This window comes from Globicephala melas, chromosome 7, assembly GCF_963455315.2.
Source record: "Globicephala melas chromosome 7, mGloMel1.2, whole genome shotgun sequence".
NCBI classification, from domain to species: Eukaryota; Metazoa; Chordata; class Mammalia; order Artiodactyla; family Delphinidae; genus Globicephala; species Globicephala melas.
In genome coordinates, this window is record NC_083320.1 from 86427755 (window position 1) to 86448365 (window position 20611).

The 20611-nt window shown below is 35.8% G+C and overlaps 1 protein-coding gene across 2 annotated transcripts in view; it reads right to left on the minus strand.

Annotated features, from left to right (window-relative positions):
• Nucleotides 1-20611, minus strand: part of ARHGAP15 (Rho GTPase activating protein 15) — a 622372-nt gene that overhangs the window by 495645 nt on the left and 106116 nt on the right. For both annotated transcript variants that reach the window (XM_030883033.2, XM_070045860.1), the window contains exon 5: nucleotides 16348-16435. In XM_030883033.2, the coding sequence (XP_030738893.1) occupies nucleotides 16348-16435 (88 nt within the window). The remainder of the gene's footprint in view (nucleotides 1-16347; nucleotides 16436-20611) is intronic.

Sequence of the window (20611 nt, forward strand, 5' to 3'; positions counted from 1 at the left end):
CTCCCTGAGCTGGGACCTTGTTTGCCTTTTCCTCCACTATTTTTCCAATGTATGGAACAGTGCTGGTACATAGTTGTTGTTCAATGAATATTTGCTAAATTTGTGCATGAAGGAAAATACCAAAATGCAACTAGCATTTGTGCTTTGGAAGGAAGGTTTGGGCATCTTAAAATTCCTAACTTTATAACAAGCAAGATTTGTATCTGGTCTAATGGTTAAGCAGTCTTTGCTTTGTGATTTGGCAAAATCTAAACAGTTTAATGGACTCATATGTGGACTTAACATAGGATTTCACAGAATCATGCAATAAACACTTACTGTATATATACTAAGTGTGAGTGTGTTAGCTACTGTGTTGGCCTATATCTTGACTCTTCCTTTAAGAATCGTATCCTAGCCTCAGACTCTGTATAATTATCTATAGACTCTCTCTATAGAAAGAGAGAGAGCTAGAGGAGACTTATGGGTAAAAAGCAATCTAAGCTTTGCCAGTGTGCTTACCATCTAGTTCTGCCAGCTTCTAGCTGTCCTCATCAGCGTCATATGCTAAATCCGATGGCTTTGGCACCTGGCTTGGGTTTATCTCAGTCCGAACACGGCCCATTACACTTTGTCACCTCCTAGTGCTCATTCATGTGACTTTGACCCATCTCTTACATTCTTCATGAGCTCACTGCTTTACCTCCTCTCCACATTAGCAATCTTCATTGTGCTTTCTGCCTAACAAATCCCATTTTCTGAATCTGCCTTACTCCCACCTTGTTATGTTTGATTTTCGAGGTTATTGAAATCTGCACACCTTTGTGTGTTGCCCCAGCCTCTCAAGTCCTTGATTTCACTTCCTTTCATGTCCAGACCTGTGCCTCTGATTCTGCAGTCAATTCAGCCTCTCTCTCTCTCTCTCTCTTTCTCTCTCTCCCTCCCTCATTCGATGATCCACTCCACTCTCTCATCCACTTCTTCTTCTTCTACAATCTTCCTCATATTCCTCAATTCTAGAGAAATAACTTGACTACTCAATGTAGTAACATTACAAATAATGGCCACCTACTTCAGCTGGGCTTTTGACTCTACTTAGCAATACTATTGTTACTGTGATAAGGACACAACGTATCCATGAAATCATTACCAAGACCAATGTCATGAATACTTTGCAAAGTTTTTATGTGCTCCTAGTCAGTTTCTACTCTTCCTCATGGTACCTCTCTCCCAAAGCTTTACCTTTTTCAAGCCCACCAAACGGCTTACTCATAATTCAGAGAGATCATAGAGCTGTGGTGCTAGAACATTCGCCATTCTTCCCTCTTTCATAGTTAGTCTGTGTAATGCAAATGAACAAACAGAAACTTTAATAAATTTCTATATGTCTTGCCCTCTGAAAGCTTTATATCAACTTCTCATTTATTCCTTACAACAAATTTGTGAAGTTAATACCATTGCCTTTAACTGACATGTGAAGAAAACTCAAGCAGGGAGTGGTTAAGTGCCTTACATAAGCTCATGCACTTAATAAGGACCTCAGCTGAGATACGAATTCATTTTTATCTGACTCCAAGTCCCAAGTCCTTATCACAACACAATACACTGCCTCCCCTCCATACCTATCCTTTCCTCCTGCTAGGTCACATAATGCCTTTTTCAGGTCCCAAAGTAAGAATTAACACTTTCTATTTCTTCCTTGTAAGTGTCATCATTTCCCACTTTTGCATCTGTTTCCCAAAATTCTGGACCTGGGTCTGTGACTCTGGTCCACCTGTCCAATGAACTCCCATGTCTGGGCACGACAGTGTCATCTATGAGCATCAAAATTACCTGGCCTATCAGTGCCATATACTGCATGAACTCACAAGGCATGTCTTGTTTTGCCTCAGAGTAAGAGATGCTCCTTCTTCAGCCCAAGGTTTTTCCTCTATAGTTCCTAATTCTATCCAATCTCATTCCTTGTTTTCCCTAAAGTAGATTATATCCTTTAGACTATAATCACACTGAAGTGATTATAAAAAAATAAAAAATAGAAGAAAGCAAGCACCAATGCCACAACTTCACGTTTTCTCAATCTCACCTATTTCCTTTCATGATTACCAGGATTCTTCAGTTTCCTGCAGTCACATTCTCTGCTCCTGTTCTATTCTCTCCTCAACCCACTGCAGTCTTTTATCCCCTTCCTTGGTTAATCTAATTCGTCTTAACCATTAAGGTCAACAGGAACAGTCTGATGCTTTCTCTCCCATCCACATTCTGGTTGAACTCTGTAGTACTATGAGATTCTGCTGGCCCTTCTTAAACCCTCTGTCCTTCAGCTAAGGAGACATTTTCTCTCCAAATTCTTTCACCTTTTATACTTTTCCTTCTCTGTTTTTTTTTTTTTTTTTTCCCTCACTGACTTCTCTTCCTCAACCAACTTCTTAACTTCTTAAATGTTAGTAATTCCTGGTTTATGGTTCTAGGCTTTCATTATTTCTCATAGTTTACATGATTCCTGTGAGTTTTGATTTTGCCTGTGGCCTGATCCATCACTTATTTATGTTAACTCCCCATGATTCCTCTGGTCCCCAGCTCCCTCTTATGTGTCCAAACTCTATTTTCTAACTATCATTAGGATATAGCACAGACATCTCCTTGAAATCACTGTCTTCTTCTCAGACTTGTCCCCTTTTTTCTATTGCTTGTCTTGGCTAATCATTTATCTCCTTCACTCTCTTCACTTTCTTAGTTCTCCTCTTTCCATCAATAGCCACAACCAAAAGGTACAAAGCCCAAATTCCAGAACGAGATCACAAACTCTTTTAAGTTCTTATTTTCTCTCATCTGAATTTCTCTCCTTCCCATTTCCTCTGAACTCAGTAAAAACCATTTCAATTCATTCTCCACATTTTGAATTTTTTTCCTAAAATACAAATCTCACAATATTTCTCCTAGAAAACTTGTTATCCACAAGATAATGTACAAATCCCTTAGTAGAGTATACAGGCTTCTTTTCATCATCCCCCAACCACCTTCTCAGTTCCATTCATCCCTCCTTTTTTCTATACATCAGCAATGCTGAATTCCAGGCAGTTTCCAAAATGCTACATGCTTTCACAACTCTATATTTTGGGGAAGTGAGTATGCATGTACCCTTTTCATCTGGAACACAGTTATTTCTCTCTTCATCCACTCTCTTTGCCTGCCATCTGCCCCAATCCTGCTAATTTTCATGATGTAACTCCAAAATAATTTCCACGAGGCTCTCCTTCACCTCTGCAGGCACAGTCACTCTTTCCTTCTTACCATTTCCCCTACTCTGAAAAACATTTTTTTTTTTTTTTTTACAATTTGTTTTGTTATTCACACATTGCAACTACTTTTTGATGTGTTTCTTTCCCCCAGCTATACAATCAGAGAACAAGCTGGGTTTGTCTTATCGGTCTTCATTTTCCCCAAATTTAGCAAAGTGGCCCAAAGTAAGCACTCAACACAAGTTTGTTAACCTTTGAATGAATTTATGAACTGGATGGAAAATTGCAACAGAAGATTTCCAGATTCATTCAAATGAATTAATAAAATTAAGAATACAGCTCAGAATTATAGTTTACAAAATGAGAAATATTTAGGACATAAAAATCACTACATTCCCATTTATACTGACCTTTAATAGGAACTGATCTTATGGCAAAATTGAAGCAAATAATAGAGATTTGGGGTGAATTTAAAAGTATGCCAGAAAAAGCTAAAGTGATTTTGGTAAAAGTCAAGCAAATAAAAATATTAGCCTCAAGAAAAGAAAACTAAGATAAGTAAATGAAGGACTATATAAAAATGATCCTAATCAACTGTTTATTTTTACAAAGTTAAAGCAGAAAGACCTAGGCTTGAAGAACAACTTTAGGGACTAGGCTTTATTAGAAGGGAAAATTATCAGTGTTTAAGTGTTGTTAAATATTGGAATAAGTAGTTCAGAAAAGTTGTAGAATTTACTTGGAAGACAGTCAAGATTTTATTCCATCTGAAATTAAAGAATCCTTTAATAGAAAACGTATTTCTGATTCTACAGCTATAAAACACATGAAAAAGTCTGCTGAACTACATGATGCCAATGTATCACATTGTACATCATTATAAAAATGTACTTTTAAAAATTGACTAAATATAAACTTAAGCCTAAGAGTAGACATATATCTATTCTGGGTAAACTTAAAATATAAATGATTTTTAAATATTTAAATAGAATTATTTAAAAGTTACTGCTTCTGGACAAAACATAAAAGCCTCTTTGTTGGAGAAATGTGAAGTCATTAAAAATTGATCTTAGGTCTTGTCCACTTCTGATTTTTATTATTCTCTTAGTCCATCTTTACCATTTCTCAATAATAGCTGACAGGGTTGTCTCTCCATAATATATTTTTCTCTGACTTAGATTAAACCTTTGGGATTAAGTTTCCCATTTTTCTTTATGGGATATTTGGGGGCTTTTAATGTATATTAAGAAAATATCAAAGGCCAGATGCTCTTTTGCTTGATGGCATTTTCCATGATGAAGATTGGCCATGTGTGTGGGCAACAAATCACTGGGCCACTCATTCTCATACCCTTATTACTAGATGTGGTTGAAAAAAAGTCAAGGCTCAGATTTTATGAAACAGTTTATTAGCTACCATTTTTTATTTTGGATTAATTGCTATTCCAGAATATAGACTCAGATTGTCCTTATCAGTCTGAAACATGAAACACAAAATATGTTTAGAGGAATTAAGTTTTATCACATAACTGGTTTTGATTCTGGAAAATCAGTCATGGAGGAGGATAAAACTCACTTATAAATTCTCATTTGGGCAAAATGATTTAGGAAAGAGTGCTGAATGGATACCTGATCTTATTAATGTCTAAAGTATGGCCGCTGTCAACATAGAAGAGGATACTTTGATTGTTAAGATGTGGGTTTTATGTATATGAATATAAATGGTGTTAATAATAACTGAAATTGTTTCTCCAGTGAAATTTCTCAGTATATTACAAGACCAAATCAAACCAGATTTTCAGAAAAGCAAAGCCTTGTTAGTGATTTGGGGCACTAGAATGTTATGTGTTTGTTTGTTTGTTGAGGAGAAAGTATTCTCCCCTTTTTAAGAATTTATTGCATTTATTCCTGAATCAAAATCTTGCTAGAATAAATATAATAGCTTCTATTTAATCTACGTTTGTTGCATGCTTATATTGCCTTAAATTTACACTATGTAAAAACTATTTAATTCTGCAATGTGATCAATTTGGGCACATTTTTGATGCCTCAGGCACCTCCTCAGATTCCCTCCTTAGACCCTCATTCTTTCAGTCTGCCTCAGTTGTCCCTGTAGATGACCAGTGATGCTTGGGCCCATATGGTCCCACTTCCTGTGGATGACCAGACACCTTCTTGGAATGCAAGGCCCTCCTGGTTGCCAAGGTTCAGACTGGCTTTTAGATCCCTACCACATCCAGATTTAGATAAAATACTATTTTACAGGGTGTAGGATCTGACCTTCTGCATAGCCATCTAAGGGTGTGCCCAGGATCCACATAATACAGGGAGAAAATACTCCGGGTGATAAATTTTAACCAAAAGGAAGCAAGAAATGGGAAGAAACAGGTCAATATATTCCTTCTCCTACCTCCATCCCTTCCTCCTACAGACTGCTTCATGCTTTCTCCAGTTTATTTGCAGCTTTTTTGCAAGTCAAGTGGTGCACCTGCCCAGTGGTTCTCTGTGTCTCTGAGGCTCACTGTAGAGTAGTAGCCAGCATGATAACACATCCTCTCTTCTATTTTGCATCATCTGCCTCACTTCCTTTTTACTTCACTCTCTGTGTCCTGGGCTCATGTCTCCCAAATAAAGCATGGATGCTTAATTTGGGCTTTGTTTTCTAGGGAATCCGGACTGAGACAATTGATGTTACTCTCCTGTGTCAGGGAGGCATAGCTCTCCACTGAAGTGTGTGCAGGGCTCTCTCTTCAGGAGTCTAGAGTTGTCATTGGAAAGTATTGGGTTGGCCAAAAAGTTCATTCTGGTTTTTCCATAAGATGTTACAGGAAAACCTAAAAGAACTTTTTGGCCATCCCAATAGCTCACCAGCCAAAGGCTCCATTTTTTTCTATCCCCCTTTACACCAACCTGTGGCCACATTACCCATTCTCATCACTGGAATGTGAACAAGAGCAATGTGAGACACCTCTGGGCTCACAGCTTTTAAAGAGCATGCAGATTTTCCTATGCTTTCTTAACGTTTCCTTCATCTGCCACTAGGGGATGACAGAACCAAAAGATGGGAGAAGCACAATGTAGCAGAAAGCTGACCAGGAATATCTGTTTTGGCCTATGGTATGAGTAAGAAATGAGGTTCTGAAGACATTTTGAATTGTATTTGGACAGCAGGTAGTGTTTCTTTACCTGAAAAATCTTGATATTATTGTTAAGAAAACTAAGACAAGGATTTTGAAGTATACTGTCATTAAGTGAGTTTGTGCATTTGAATCCAATTCTGATTCCAAAGTCTGTTCTCTTAACCACTATACTCAATTGCTTCATGCAATAATAATACCAATAATACAATAATAAATATAACTAATATTTATTATCTTTGCTGTGTGTCAGGCTTGCTACATCAATTTTCTCACACAATCTCACAATAGCTCTATGAGGTAGGTACTCTTATTAACCCCATACTGCCGCTGATACATCAAAGAATTGTAGCAACAAATAAAATGTGAACCTGGGATTCCTAACCCAGGTTGTGTGACTTAGAAGCCCCTATTTCTACCTAATACGGTATACTGCTTCCCAGAGCATTTCAATTTAGTAGTGACTTTTAAAGGAAGAATAAATACATATATTCAGTAAATTTAAAAATGCACCGTGGAGTAAAAGTCCGTTTTATCTTAGAGAAATGTAAGCTCTAAATCAGATGTATTACATTGACCAAAATGATAAACCACAGAGAGTCAAGCTTCATAATTAAAATACTTTTCTGAAAGAGCCTAAGGTGAGGTTTATTGGACAGTAAGCTATTACCCATTTATAAGGCATCCTATCAATTTCATAGATTTTTGTGGTTATTAAAAATTATGTACGATACAGAATTTATTGTGGTTAATGGCCAAATCTTGAGAAAATTATAACCAGAGAACATGGCTTCATTTATGTTAATATCGATCACTTGATTTCATTTTTTTCCTTACAAAGTTTGTGTTAATAAAACACTAGAATTCATTTTTCCTTTATTTCTTTGATCTCCACCTGTCATCCTCCAGGTTTTGGACTGTTTTTTCTTTTAATTTTTAAATGTATGTTGAGACCGTATGATAGTGCAACCTGCCCTAATGTTAACCATGCTGACTTCACCAGAGCACTATTATTGTGAGAATTTAAAATGCCTTCGTTAGGCTAAGGTTGGTAGATCTATTGTTTGCACCTCCATTTTTACGATCTTTTTGAGCACCTCCATTTTTATGATCTTTTTGAACACTCACTTTACAAAGATAAAATCATTCCACATTCATTTTATACAGATTACTCAATAATTCATGAATAGCTTGCTGATTGAAACTATTTTCATCTTTTTTTGCTAAATTGCATCATTTTACTCCCATAAATAAGTCCATTTTTTTATTAAAGTCATGCTACAGTGAATGAACATTAAATATACTGCATTATTTAATTAATGCTTGTGCTCATTATTTGCACTGGAAGTAAACAATATTAAGAAAAAGTAAACAAATTATTTTAATGAAGTCTTTTATATTACTCTTTTTGCTTTCAAGGTTATGGCTGAATGAGTGGTCTAAAAAACTTAATAGTTTATTAAATGCCTTGGAAGAGTTTTCTGTCACTAGAAGTAAAATTTGCCAGTGTTTGCCTCTGATTAGAAGTATTAGTACAACGTAAAGTAAAAAACATAAAAGTAGCCCCAAAAATCCCAGTTACATACACAATCAACATGTAGCCTCCATATCAAACATTCTGGCTTTAGAACTATACAGTTTGAGGGGAGAAATAGTCCCTAAGATGTTTATAATACTTCTGAATTTATGTCAAAAGTGACACTAAGTTTTCTGAGTACCATGAGATAAATATAAAAGGAAGTAAGGTCCACTTGGTCTGATTTTTAGTGGCTGTGGAGACAAGAAATTTCCTAATCAGAAATAGACTTTGCATGATGCATTTATCTCAGTGGGGTACCACACTGAACATATATTCTGGAATCACATGAAAACACCTCCAGGTTGCTACTGGTGCTCACTAATGTGCTGATACACCCATGTTTTGGGCACTGCATATTTTTTAGTTCTTCCTAGAAGAATTACCCTGCTTGCTTTCTTTGCACTAGGACTTCTTTAGCAATGACCATGCTGCTAAAAGATCAGGTCATAGGAGAATATTAATATACATTCTGAGTAAGAAGATGCCCTGTGATTTACTAAATGCATGGGGCCATAATGATGACAGACTTAGCCGTTTTGCTATTATCTTTGTCAATAAGAGCACAGGCGTTATTACTCTCATCTATTTCCATATATTTTTAGAATAGGTTTTTCAGATAATTTAACAAGTCCTACCTTCATTTTTTTAACTGTAGGAAAAATATATCTTAACTCCCCAAACTGTCTCTGAAAACTCTGAATCTCTCTTAATTTGAGCATATGCAGTATAAACTATAAAGGGCTCCACAATGCCTACAGAAAGAAATCATCTCCTCCCACAATCCTGTTCAAGGTCTTTCATGAGCTGATTCCACACTGACTTTCTAACCAAGTTAGAGTGCTTGCTGTCCTATAACAATGTTCCTCAACTTTTTTTGAGGCAATCCCTCACTGGCAGTGCATCCAGACAACTTACAGAAGAAACACAAAATAGTCTGGACTGGGGCATATACACCCTAGGACTCAGGGAACCACCAAGAAACATTTTTAAGAGCAATGACTAGCACAGTATATGGAGCAAGGCAAGCGATTGATAATATCTGGAAAATAAACAAATTAAGGAATTAATTTCCCACATTTTATCATTGCTTACTCCCTTCTTTCCATGTAAAGTGTATTCCCCCACCCCCCCCCATTTCTGCAATGAAATCCTATTCAGCCTTCAAAAACTTCCTCAAATGTCACTTCCTCTAATGGATATATTTAGAATCCTTTCCAGCTGGGAGCCATATCTCTCTCCTCTTAGTTACCATGAAACTAACCCATGTCTCTGTTCATGCCATTTTGGAGTAACTATCAATGTCTACTTTTTCACTACAATTACTTGACTTATGGGCATGCTTTCTATTTGTTTCTAGACCCTCAAGTGAAAGATCTGAGTTTGCTTCATTTTTGTGTCTTTCCTAATACCTAGCACAGTGGCTTAATATCAAGGACCCTAAGTGATATTTCCAGAATGAACTAATGGAGAAATACATAAGCTGACCATTACTTGCAACAACAATTTCCTTGGGAAAGAGCTACCTGTAGCTAAACCTATGGTTCCCCAGCATGTTTTCTTATATACCTTTATCATGTTAGTCATGTTCTATTATAATAAACCTACATATGATTCTGTTTCCCCTACCGGACTATAAGCACCTTGACAGCAGGGATCATATATTATTCATCTGGATATCTCTAAGGTTTAACAACACATTGTGTGACACCTGTTAATAGTTCATAAATCAATAAATGAATGGGTTCTCTAAATTACACAGCTTCTTCCCCATGAGGCAATCCATCAATTTTGTTTTTTTTAACCAGGAGTGCATATTTGCCACATCCCATAGCTATAGTCCAGGGTCTACTCCATAACAAGCAGATGCTCTAAAATCACAAAGTATAGCCCATACACAGGAGAAAAGTTGCAAGTGAATTGCTGGAGCCAATTGAAATACTATGCTGGTACTGAAATAGGTAAGTGTACCTGAAAAATGCAAGGGGTATGATTCAAGGCCTCAGAGGATAATTCAAACTGACAACTCTTGTTTCTTTAGGACTTCTCTGCCACTAGATGAATCAAATAATACTGTAGCTGCTTTTGAGGCAAAAGTTTTTGCTCTTGGACTAAATGAGTTGCAGTTAGAAGAATCATCTCCTCTCTTGCCTTTTTCCTGTGATAGTACTGGTCTTTTTAAGACAAGCAACACCTGGGTCATACTGCTGTTCAGAATGTAGTTGTTAAAAGAAGAGCCAGGAGAGATTATTCTAGGGTGAAGATGTCTGGAGAATTACTGACACACCTTATTAAAGAGTTGCCCCTGGTAGCAAATCTCAGCCCATGGCATTCTTCTCAATCCTTTTCTTTTATCCTATTTTCCAACCGAACTAAAAAATTCATTTCTCTTTTTAGCACACAGACCTTGCCCATTTTCAGTTTCATGCCATTGTTCATATTTTTTTACTCCACTGGAATTTTCCCTGCCCACAAATCTCCACATATTGAAATTATAACCATCCTTCAAGGCCTAATTCAAATCTTTCACAGATGTGAGCTGTCCCTCCTTTAAATGTTAAAAAACAAAACAAAACAAAAAAAACACTCTCCTATGTTTCTTATTTCATCTCATCCTATTTTTTGGCAGAGATGCTATAAAGCAAAGACTATATCTTGATTATATCTCTATGCCTTATATGTAGCCCTAACGAGCAAGCTGTTCATTGTAGGATTTCAATACATATTCCTATGAAGTCTTTTCCCACCAAGGCTTATATAAATAGCACTAACTTGATTAACCAAATGCATATTTAAATGAAAGTGAGGTAGATTGTAATGAGAAACTATGCTATTTGGATCAACTCTCCCACTGCAAACAATGAAAAATGCTGGATAAAGTATTTCTTTTTAAAATTAACCTTAAAAGAATTGAAAGGCTGAAAAGATAGTGGGAACATCCAGGGTAAATATTTTTTGGAGGTGAGAATCTGAACCCACAGAGAAAAGCAGAATATCAAATCAAAATAACTGCATCTTTCCTGAGGGCATTATAAAAGGATAAAGGAGAACCAATATTCAACTTGTTCCCTTTCTCCAATCCCAAGGGATTATAAAGAAGACCGCCTTTGTAGATGAACAATGTTAAGAGAAGAAGGAGTGAACAATAATTCTGTCCCTGATAAAGTGTAGCACAGCTGTAGCCCTCCTTTTATGTACACATAACTCAAAAATTTTAAACTGTTAAATTGATCTAATCAATCACTGGAAGTGCCCCCAGACAATTTAGAAAAATACAAAACACTCTGGAGTAGGACACATTTATTCCAGGCCTCAGAGAACCTCCCATGATAGTTCAATAACAATGATTAGCACACAGTCAAAGATAAGCAGACACACAAGGAAACAAAGCAACATGAGTGAGAACCAGTAGAAACAGCCTGATGTAGACTTCAGATGCTAGAATCACAAGACACAGAATATAAAAAAACTATGCCTTCTAATTTTCACAAAATAAAAGAGAGTCTTTAACATTCAGGAAAAAAACCTACAACAAATGACATAGTAAATTTAAAAAAGAAACAAACTTCTAGAAATAAAAATTATAATAATTGAAATAAAAATAATGTTTATCACAAAGGGAGACTGAGTTAAATTAGAAGATAAATCAAGATAAGTTATTTGGAATGCAGTTCAGAAAGACAGAAAGAAAGAAGAATATAAAACATGTGGAGGATAGAGTGAGAAAATTTAACATAGGTTTAACTAGGGGCTTAGAAGAAAATAAGAGAGAAAATGTAAAAGAAGCTACATCTGAGAAGATAATAGCTTGGAAATTTGTAAAATACATTAATGACAGTTATAATCAATTTCAAGAGGCCCAACAATCCAGGCAGGGAAAATAAAAAGATATTGACACCTGGATGCATCACAGTGAAACAGTGGAAACACAAAGGTAATGAGAAAATATTATGAGGGACCAAAGAACAGTGGTTAGATTAACAGGTAACTTCTTGATAACAATAATGGATGACAGAAAACAGTGGAATGATATCTTTGATGTGCCAAAAGAGTATTACTGCCAACTCAAAATTCTATATCCAGAGAGAATATATATTTCCAAAATGATGGAGAAATAGAGACATTTGAAACAAGCAGATGCTGAGACAGATTGTCACGACAAGACCCTTACTACAGGAATTTCTCAGAATATACTTCAAATAGAAGAAAAAATAATCCTAGAGGGAAGGTCTAAGATACAGGAATATATAAATAACAAGGAACATGGCAAATATTGGGCAAATAAAAATCAATATTGATTCTATAAAAGAGAATAAATAATGTCTAGTGCTGTTAAAAAAGAATTAAAATACAGACAGAAATAGCATATACATTGGGAAGGTGATAAGTGAATTAAAACTATTCTAAAGTAATATTTGAATAGCTTTAGTCTTCAATAAGTTATAATTCTAGGCAAGTCACTAACAGAACACCAAGTGTATCACTCCTAAAACAGTAAAGAAAAATATGAAATGATTAAAACAAAATGAAAGGAAGGAAAAAGCAGGACATATTGATATTTAGAGAAAGAAGCAAGAAACAAAAGAAACACATGCTGTGATTCCATTTTATAAATTCAAAAGCAGACAAAGTATACTATATTTTTAAGGGCTACAGATATAGGTGGGAAAATAATAAAGGGTGATAAAATAATGACTAAAATGCCATCTAAGTCTGTGGCAAGGGAAGAGGCTGTGATGACATACAGACAATAGGCAGGGGTGGGGCTTCTGGAGGGCTGGCAGGGTGTGCATCTTGCCCTGGGTGGTGGTTATGTAGAAGTTTGATTATAACTGTTAAAATATACATACATGTTTTATACATTTTACTAAAAATGGTTTCTGCATTATTTTCCAGTGACAATATTTTAAAATTTTAAAGTGAGTTACAAATCAGAATACAGAATAAGAACACTGTCCTTTCCTTTATAATCCAGAAAATCCGGAACTAAGGACACCAGTGGTTTTCCAATGCTCCTTTTCACAGGAGGGCCAGCCAGTCTGGACCAAACTTTCTCTGGTCTGAGGTGAAGTGAACAAAACAGAGACAATGTATGTAGACATAGGAGGGAGATGGTTTCCTCTCTTGGTAAAGACTGTCTTTAATTTTGAGGTTTTATCCCACCTAGATTTAGGATTGGGGTATTATACAATGTCCTTTCTGTTAGAAAGTGACAGTAGTAGTAGGCAGTACTTTACTCTTTAATGTCATTAAAAAAGAAAAACAGAATAGGTCAGTCCTCCTTTTCCTTGAATAGGTCACTGAGGACCCAGAGCCTATGAATCTCTGATTTACACACACCAGCAAAGTGACTGTGTTTCTTTTCAGGGGGAGGCTGCTTTTGATAAAAATGTGACTTGGTTATGAACTGACAGAATTTCAGTGAGAAAGAAATATAGTCAAACATGGAATGTGGGATCAGGCACAACACTGTGTGACATTCTGTATTAAATGTGAAAGCAGTAAGGTTAAGAGACAATGAAGGAAGATGAGGGTCCCAGGAAAATATATATGGATAAGCAGGATATTACATCTAGAACCCCAAATGGAGAAATGGCTTCATTTTCAGAATTATTCAGTGCTCAGACACAATATTTTATGCTGCCTATGGATACATATTTCTTTTTTTGGAGACAGTACACGTTGGTATTCCTTGAATTAATATACCTTTTCTTCTACGCACGTGTGAATCAATTCAAGTGCAAAACTAAGATAGTATAATGATAAGTTATAATTATACTATACCCTATATTATGTACTATAGAATACAGTATATTTATATTTTAATGGAGTATATTAGAATATAATAATTATTTTATGGCTACTATGCATATTTTTATTTTATTAACTAATTTTATTCCTTACTAATTCTCTTGGCAAATATTACTATCTCTACTTTACAGATGAGGATTCTGAAGCTCAAAGCAGTTGAATAAGTTTGTCAGCTCCTAAGTGGCAAAACTAGAATAAAGCTCCCTATGGTTGAACTTCAAAGTCCTTCTCCTAGCTACTCTGCTGCTTTGTCTCACCACTGCATTAACATTCAAAGATCATTCCTGTACAGATTAAAATGCCATTTACTCTTTTAAGCCACATTTTGCACTCACTTAGGCAGCTTCTACAGACCCCCTTGGAGAAAAGGACAGACTTTCCCAGAAGTACAATGAACAGTAATACCAGGACATGTGTAAGGGGGCACAAGAGAAATTCAGAAACTTGAGCATAAATCTCTTTCAAAATAAAACCACAGTATCTTTCATCAAGGCCTGGTAATCATCATATCATTTCTCTGAGACTGGAATTGGTAAATGTGGGCTATCCCACCAGGCCTTTAATATCTTGTTAGAAATGAATCCAAGAACTTGACTAGCAAGACAATCCATGCAGTACAAACAGGAATCTGCAATTCTTTCCCCTACTACCACAAAACACAGTTAGTTCCTGCCCAGAATTTGCTTTGAAGACAATGAGTGTCTGGGAGAAACCATAAGAGCACTGAAAATGGGACTAGAAGTAATAAATAGGGACTGCCAAAAAAAAAAAAAAAAAAAGGGGTTAACAAATTTCCTCTAAAAGTAAAATCTATCGTCAATTTACAACAGTTCTGAAGCTTGAACTAGAGGCATGCAATTAGTGAGCTGACTTGCAAAGTTTGCCTACAGTAAGGGGGAGTTTCTTCCACCTGTACGAAATTAAGCACCTGATAACTATCTCCTGGTATGAGGAGACTAAAATAATAAAATAAAAATAAACCAAATGCTTTAACTTGGAATCTAATCTCTCCCATTATCCCAGCACATTCACATAAACTCTGCTCCAATGGAATTCTTCTCACCCAGCAGGATGAAGATCATCTTCTCAGCAGCCAAATTCAGCAAGGCAAGTGACTTTCCTCCCTTCCTGATTTCCCCTTTAGAATTCATTCAAAGGGAAGACAAAGGACCCGTGGGTGGATGGGAGTTGTTTTGTACCTAGCCTTTAGGGATACCTTATTTTTCTTAAAAAGATTATCTCAACATTACTGTAGCCAAAAAATAAAAACAAAACAAAACCCTAAAACAAATTTCTGAGGCAGTTTAAATTAAAAATACAAAGGACTGAGATATATTTTTAATTTATTCATAATTAGTTTACAGATTGGACTGCACCGAGACTCCAAAATCAGCAAGCTACTTGGGGATAAAGGCTATTGCAATTATCAGGAGCAAGCCAAATGCTACCTTTTGTTCTTACTAAAATCTTCTCCTTTAAAAAAAAAAAAAATCTCCTAGCAAATGATTTTCTATTTCCTATTTAAAGAGGATTACATAGCAAACACGACTAGTGGCTGGAAAGCAAAGAATCTTCCATCGTTTTATTACCTGCCAAATACAAATTAGTTCATTGTGGTTAATTCCTGCCAGGAGACCCCTTTTCCCTGCTGCCCATCAGGCCGTTGGGGTATGGCAGGTTGGTTCCTGCCCAGAGTCCTTCCTACGCAGGAGGCTGTCAGATATGCTGCTTGCCCACTGTCTCCAACATCATGTGGCAGCTCTGGTGTTCGGGCAGCAAGGTTTTGAGCTTGAATTGCCCCAGTAACTAGCTCAGAATTGCTCCGACTATCATTGTCAAATCTCTGTGGGCATATATGAGGCCCTCCTCCAGGTACAAATCAAGAAGCCCTACAAATTTCACTTTGTAATAACTATTGGATACAGAAATTGTATTAGTTCCATTAGATGGAGTCATAGAACTGTTCAGAAAGGTTAGCTGGATGCAGTGAATGTCACAGTTAGACTAAGATAAAAAATCACTGTTAACTTAGAGTGTTTCCTCATTGGTAACACCCTATATTAAGGTGTCATTTATAAACAGTTTATTATTATTTATTAATGTGTGAAGCACTTTATAGCATGCTAGATAACAACTTAAATTCATGTATTAAAGATGCACATACATGGTTTAATACGATTTATGCCTTATAATATTCTTTAAAACAGCTTTCCATAGTCTCATCCGTTAAGTATTTATTACTAATGCATTTTATAACATACTTTATACTACATTATTTGAGCAAGTAGCTGCATTTAGTGATCATTTCATAAATAAGAATAAAGCATTTATAAATGGCACCTTAATTTAAAGTGTTACCTTCCCATTACTAGAGAGCTGCTTGCCATTCATCTCATTTTGTGATTATTCTCCAAATGCACCACTTAATAAAACAAACACTAAGTTCTATTTTCCCTTCATCTAATTAAAAGTTTATTGAGTCATTTTCCTCCATCTGCTTTCAGATGTTGATAGCTTGGAGGCTTTAGTGTGATTTCTGTTGAAACCAAACTTTTAATTCAATGATATTTCTGTAAACATAATAGTAGAAACAGAGAACTACCCACCATATTAGACAGAGCCTGCTGCTTGGATTCTTTGTAAAATTCAATTTTTCGACTAGAAAGAACAATCCAGGAAGTAGACCAGTTTTTCCTTAGGAGAGAAAAAAGCAAAAAAGTACTATCACTTGAAGAAATCATTCACAGGTATTGTATGAGCAACATTTGGAATAAGTACAGACTATTTTTATTTTTAACCAGAATTCCTAAAAATCTTTTCTTTATTAAAATCTACAGGTGGTATGGAATTTAGATTAAAAAAATAATAAAAATATTCTGTAATTTTTATATATCATGGCATTTATAGTAAAAGTTTCATCATTTGTAGATCTTCCCCAAATCTTTTTCAGCTATCAAAAATCCAACCTCGTGTATCCATGTCTTCCACTCCATAAAAAGTCTATGTTTCTGCAGCAAACCAAAAACAGCAAAGTAAAAATAGAAATCAGAACCTTGTCCTTCATCGTTATATCTCTTCATTGGTTTAGTATACATCAGAGTCTGCAAAACTAATCAGCTAATTTGCCTGCCTAGTTCACAATATTTTTCAATGTTGAAACTCAATGCAAATAAAGGGAGTCAAATGCTTTTTACTTTTTTGCCAATCCAACTGGCAAGAATTAGAAGGAATAATACAGAGGTTTACTGAGAGTATGGAGAAATGGATTCTCCCATACAGTTTTGGTGGGAGTGGAAACAACTTTTCAGGAGTGAATTTGGCAATATGTTTTTTAAAAATATTTTAAAATGTGTATATCTTTTGATTGAACAAGCCCATTACTATGAAGTTAAATTTATCCTAAAGAAATCATCTCATAAGTTAAGGCTCTGTACATAAGAAGGAAGTGCACCATTTCTTAATTCTGCGTCTAAAATATCAAAAATTGAGATAGGTTATGTAAATTGCATATAATGGAGTTATACAATGGACTAATGAACCCTGTGCTTAGCAGAATCCTGATGTGGGAAGATTTTAATGCAGACCATAATATAATATGTAGTTCATAAGACCATGCTGTGCTATTTACCTATGATTGTCCTCACCCATCCCAGCCCCTTCTGATTATCAATTCCCATTCATCGAAGTTCAAATATTATGTCCTCAAATATGTCTTCCATGATTTCCTCACATAGAACTTAGGATAAATTAAAAAAATTTTTTTTGTAAATTTCACTTCTCTCTCTCCCCCATTAAATAAAAAGCTCCAAATCGACAGAAAACATTTCATCCTTACAGAGATACCCCCAGTGACAAGCAACAGTGCCTTGGACAGAGCAGGCAATAAATACGTATTTGCTGAGTCAATGATTAAACTTAGGCATGGGGGTAAAAAATAAAAAGCTGGATATAACAATAGTTAAATCAGAGAGTGAAACCATAGCTTTTGATTTTCCTTTTCATTGAACATGTATTACTTCAATACGCAGATGTGTATATATTTGTGTCATAAAGAAAGACAAATGTTTTAGATGGTAAAAGATTAAGGAGATTAGTATACATAAGTTTCTATTACATCATATTGCTGCAGTTTGCTTTGGTTTAACACTCAGTTCAGAATAGCTGAATTCATTTTACAAAAGTGATTTTTTTAAAAAGTTTACAAAAAGACTACTCTGATCCATAGAAAACTACACAAAGATACATTTTAAATGACCATTTAAGATCTTTGTGTAATTTAGTTCCACTTGCCTCATAGTCTCTAGGGGCTTGATTTAAAGGACAGCTGTGATTCAGTAAAGTTAATATTTACAAGATTAGGCTGCTCTTACATGCCTGAAGCTTTCCTAATGATACATCACTGTGTTAAAAAGAAAAAAAACTGGATAAACAGAAACAAAACAAACACAATGTGTATTTTCCACCATGCAAATATGAACACTATGTTCTTGGACCCACTTGTCTTCAAATAGTCACTTTTTCAATCAAATGATGAAAAAGATGGAGGAAAAATGAAAACCACATAGACCTTTTTCTTCCCTTGCCTTAGTTCCCATTTCTCGTTTTAGGTAACAGTGGCAGCAAGATGAATTGCAACACCTGTAGCCTTCTTCTTATGCAGGTCATAATATTAGATGGCCCAAGATAGAGTAAACATTGGTGGGACTGCTGTTCTAGACTGGGCATCTTTTTTATCTCCACCCCTTACTTTGACCATATGTAACCAAGGAGAATGGGACACCCCCAGGCATGAGGGAACCTATATTTAACCTGCCTGTTGTATTTCCCACTATATTTTTCATCTCCTGGCAAGAGATACTCTATACCTTATTTGCTTCCTGTCTATAGCAAGCCCTGAGTAAATGGTTCTGATTTGATCTTTTTCAGATGTTGATCGTTTATAGAATGTGTTGGCATTACTCTTCCCTTTCTTAAACTTGGAACTGGAACTGGTTAGAACTGAAGTTGCATGAAATTCGATTACCTCATGGTTCACAGTTAGAACTTTGAACTGCTGTGAAATGTTCCCTCTTAGGTGAATCTGATGAACAAGCTGAATAGGGTAAGAACTGCAGGTATTGGAACCTTAGTAATATGAATTGTTCTGGCACTTTACATACAGTAAATTTCTTTTTGATCTTATAAACTACAAACAATGTCTTTATGAATACAAGTGAAGATTTTTCCAATTTAAGATAATTTCATTTCAAAAAGAAAAATAGAATGCTGTTTTTCAATGTTTTAGAGGCTCCATTTTTAATTCAGTTTTTCATGATCTCTTTTAAAATAATAATTAGCATAAATTATTTTGAGTACCTAGTATAAGTTTGCTTGTCTACTGGAGATTTAGCTTTGCAAAAAAGATGAAGGTACTAATCTGTCCATTTACTAATATGGAAAACAAAGTTCAGAGTGTTTAGGTAACTTACTTAAGCCCATACACTTAGAGTCAAACTCAGTTTCTCCGATTCTGAAGCCTAAAATCTGTTCACTAATTTATGTTGTGGGGTTTTTTTTAAAGATTAAAGAGTATAGGCATATAGGCATACATTTTATTGTGCTTCACAGATATTGTGTTTTTTTACAAACTGAACCTTGCCTTCAAGTCTACTGGCGCAATTTTTCCAACAGTGTTTGTTCACTTCATGTCTCGGTGTCACATATTGGTAATTCTCGCAGTATTTAAAACTTTTACATTATTATTATATTTGTTATGGTGATCTGTGATCAGTGATCTTGATGTCACTATTGTAATTGTTTTGGGGTGCCGTGAACCATGCCCATATAAGACAGCTAACTTAATCCATAAGTGTTATGTGTGTTCTGACTGCTCCACCGACTGGCCTTTCCCCATCTCTCTTCCTCTCCTCAGGCCTCCCTATTCCCTGAGACAGAGCAATATTGAAATTAGGCAATGGCCTCTAGGTGTTCAAGTGAAAGGAAGAGTTGCATCTCTCTCACTTTAAATTGAAAGCTAGTCATGATTAAGTTTAGCGAGGAAGGCAGGTCAAAAACCAAAACAGGCTGACAGCTACGCCTCTTGTGCCAAGCAGTTAGCCAAGTGAATGCAAAGGAAAAGTTCTCGAAGGAAATTAAAAGTGCTACTCCAGTGAACACATGAATGATAGAAAAGCAAAACAGTCTTAATGCTGATATGGAGAAAGTTTTAGTGGTTTGGATAGAAATCAAACCAGACGCAACATTCCCTTAAGCCAAAGCCTAATCCAGAGCAAGATTTTAACGCTCTTCAATTCTGTGAAGGCTGAGAGACATGAGGAAGCTGCAGAGGAAAAGTCTGAAGCAAGCAGAGGTTGGTTCATGAGGTTTAAGGAAAGAAGCTGTCTCAGTAACATCAAAGTACAAGGTGAAGCAGCAAATGCTGATGTAGAAGCTGCAGCAAGTTGTCCACAAGCTCTAGCTAAGATAATTAATGAAGGTGACTACAACTAAACAAGAGATTTTCCATGTAGACAAAATAGTCTTCTATTGGAAGAAGATGCCATCTAGGACTTGCATAGCTAGAGAAGAGAAGTCAATGCCCAACTTCAAAAGCCTCAAAGCACAGACAGACTGTCTTGTTAGGGGTTAATGCAGCTGGTGACTTTAAGTTGAAGCCAAAGCTCCTTTTCCATTCTGAAAGTCCTAGGATCCTTAAGAATTACGCTAAATCTACTCTGCCTGTGCTCTATAAATGGGATGACAAAGCCTGGGTGAAAGCACATCTCTTGGCAACATGGTTTATTGAATACTTTAAGTCCACTTTTGAGACCTGCTGCTCAGAAAAAAAGATTCCTTTCAAAATATTAGTGTTCGTTGACAAATTACCTGGTT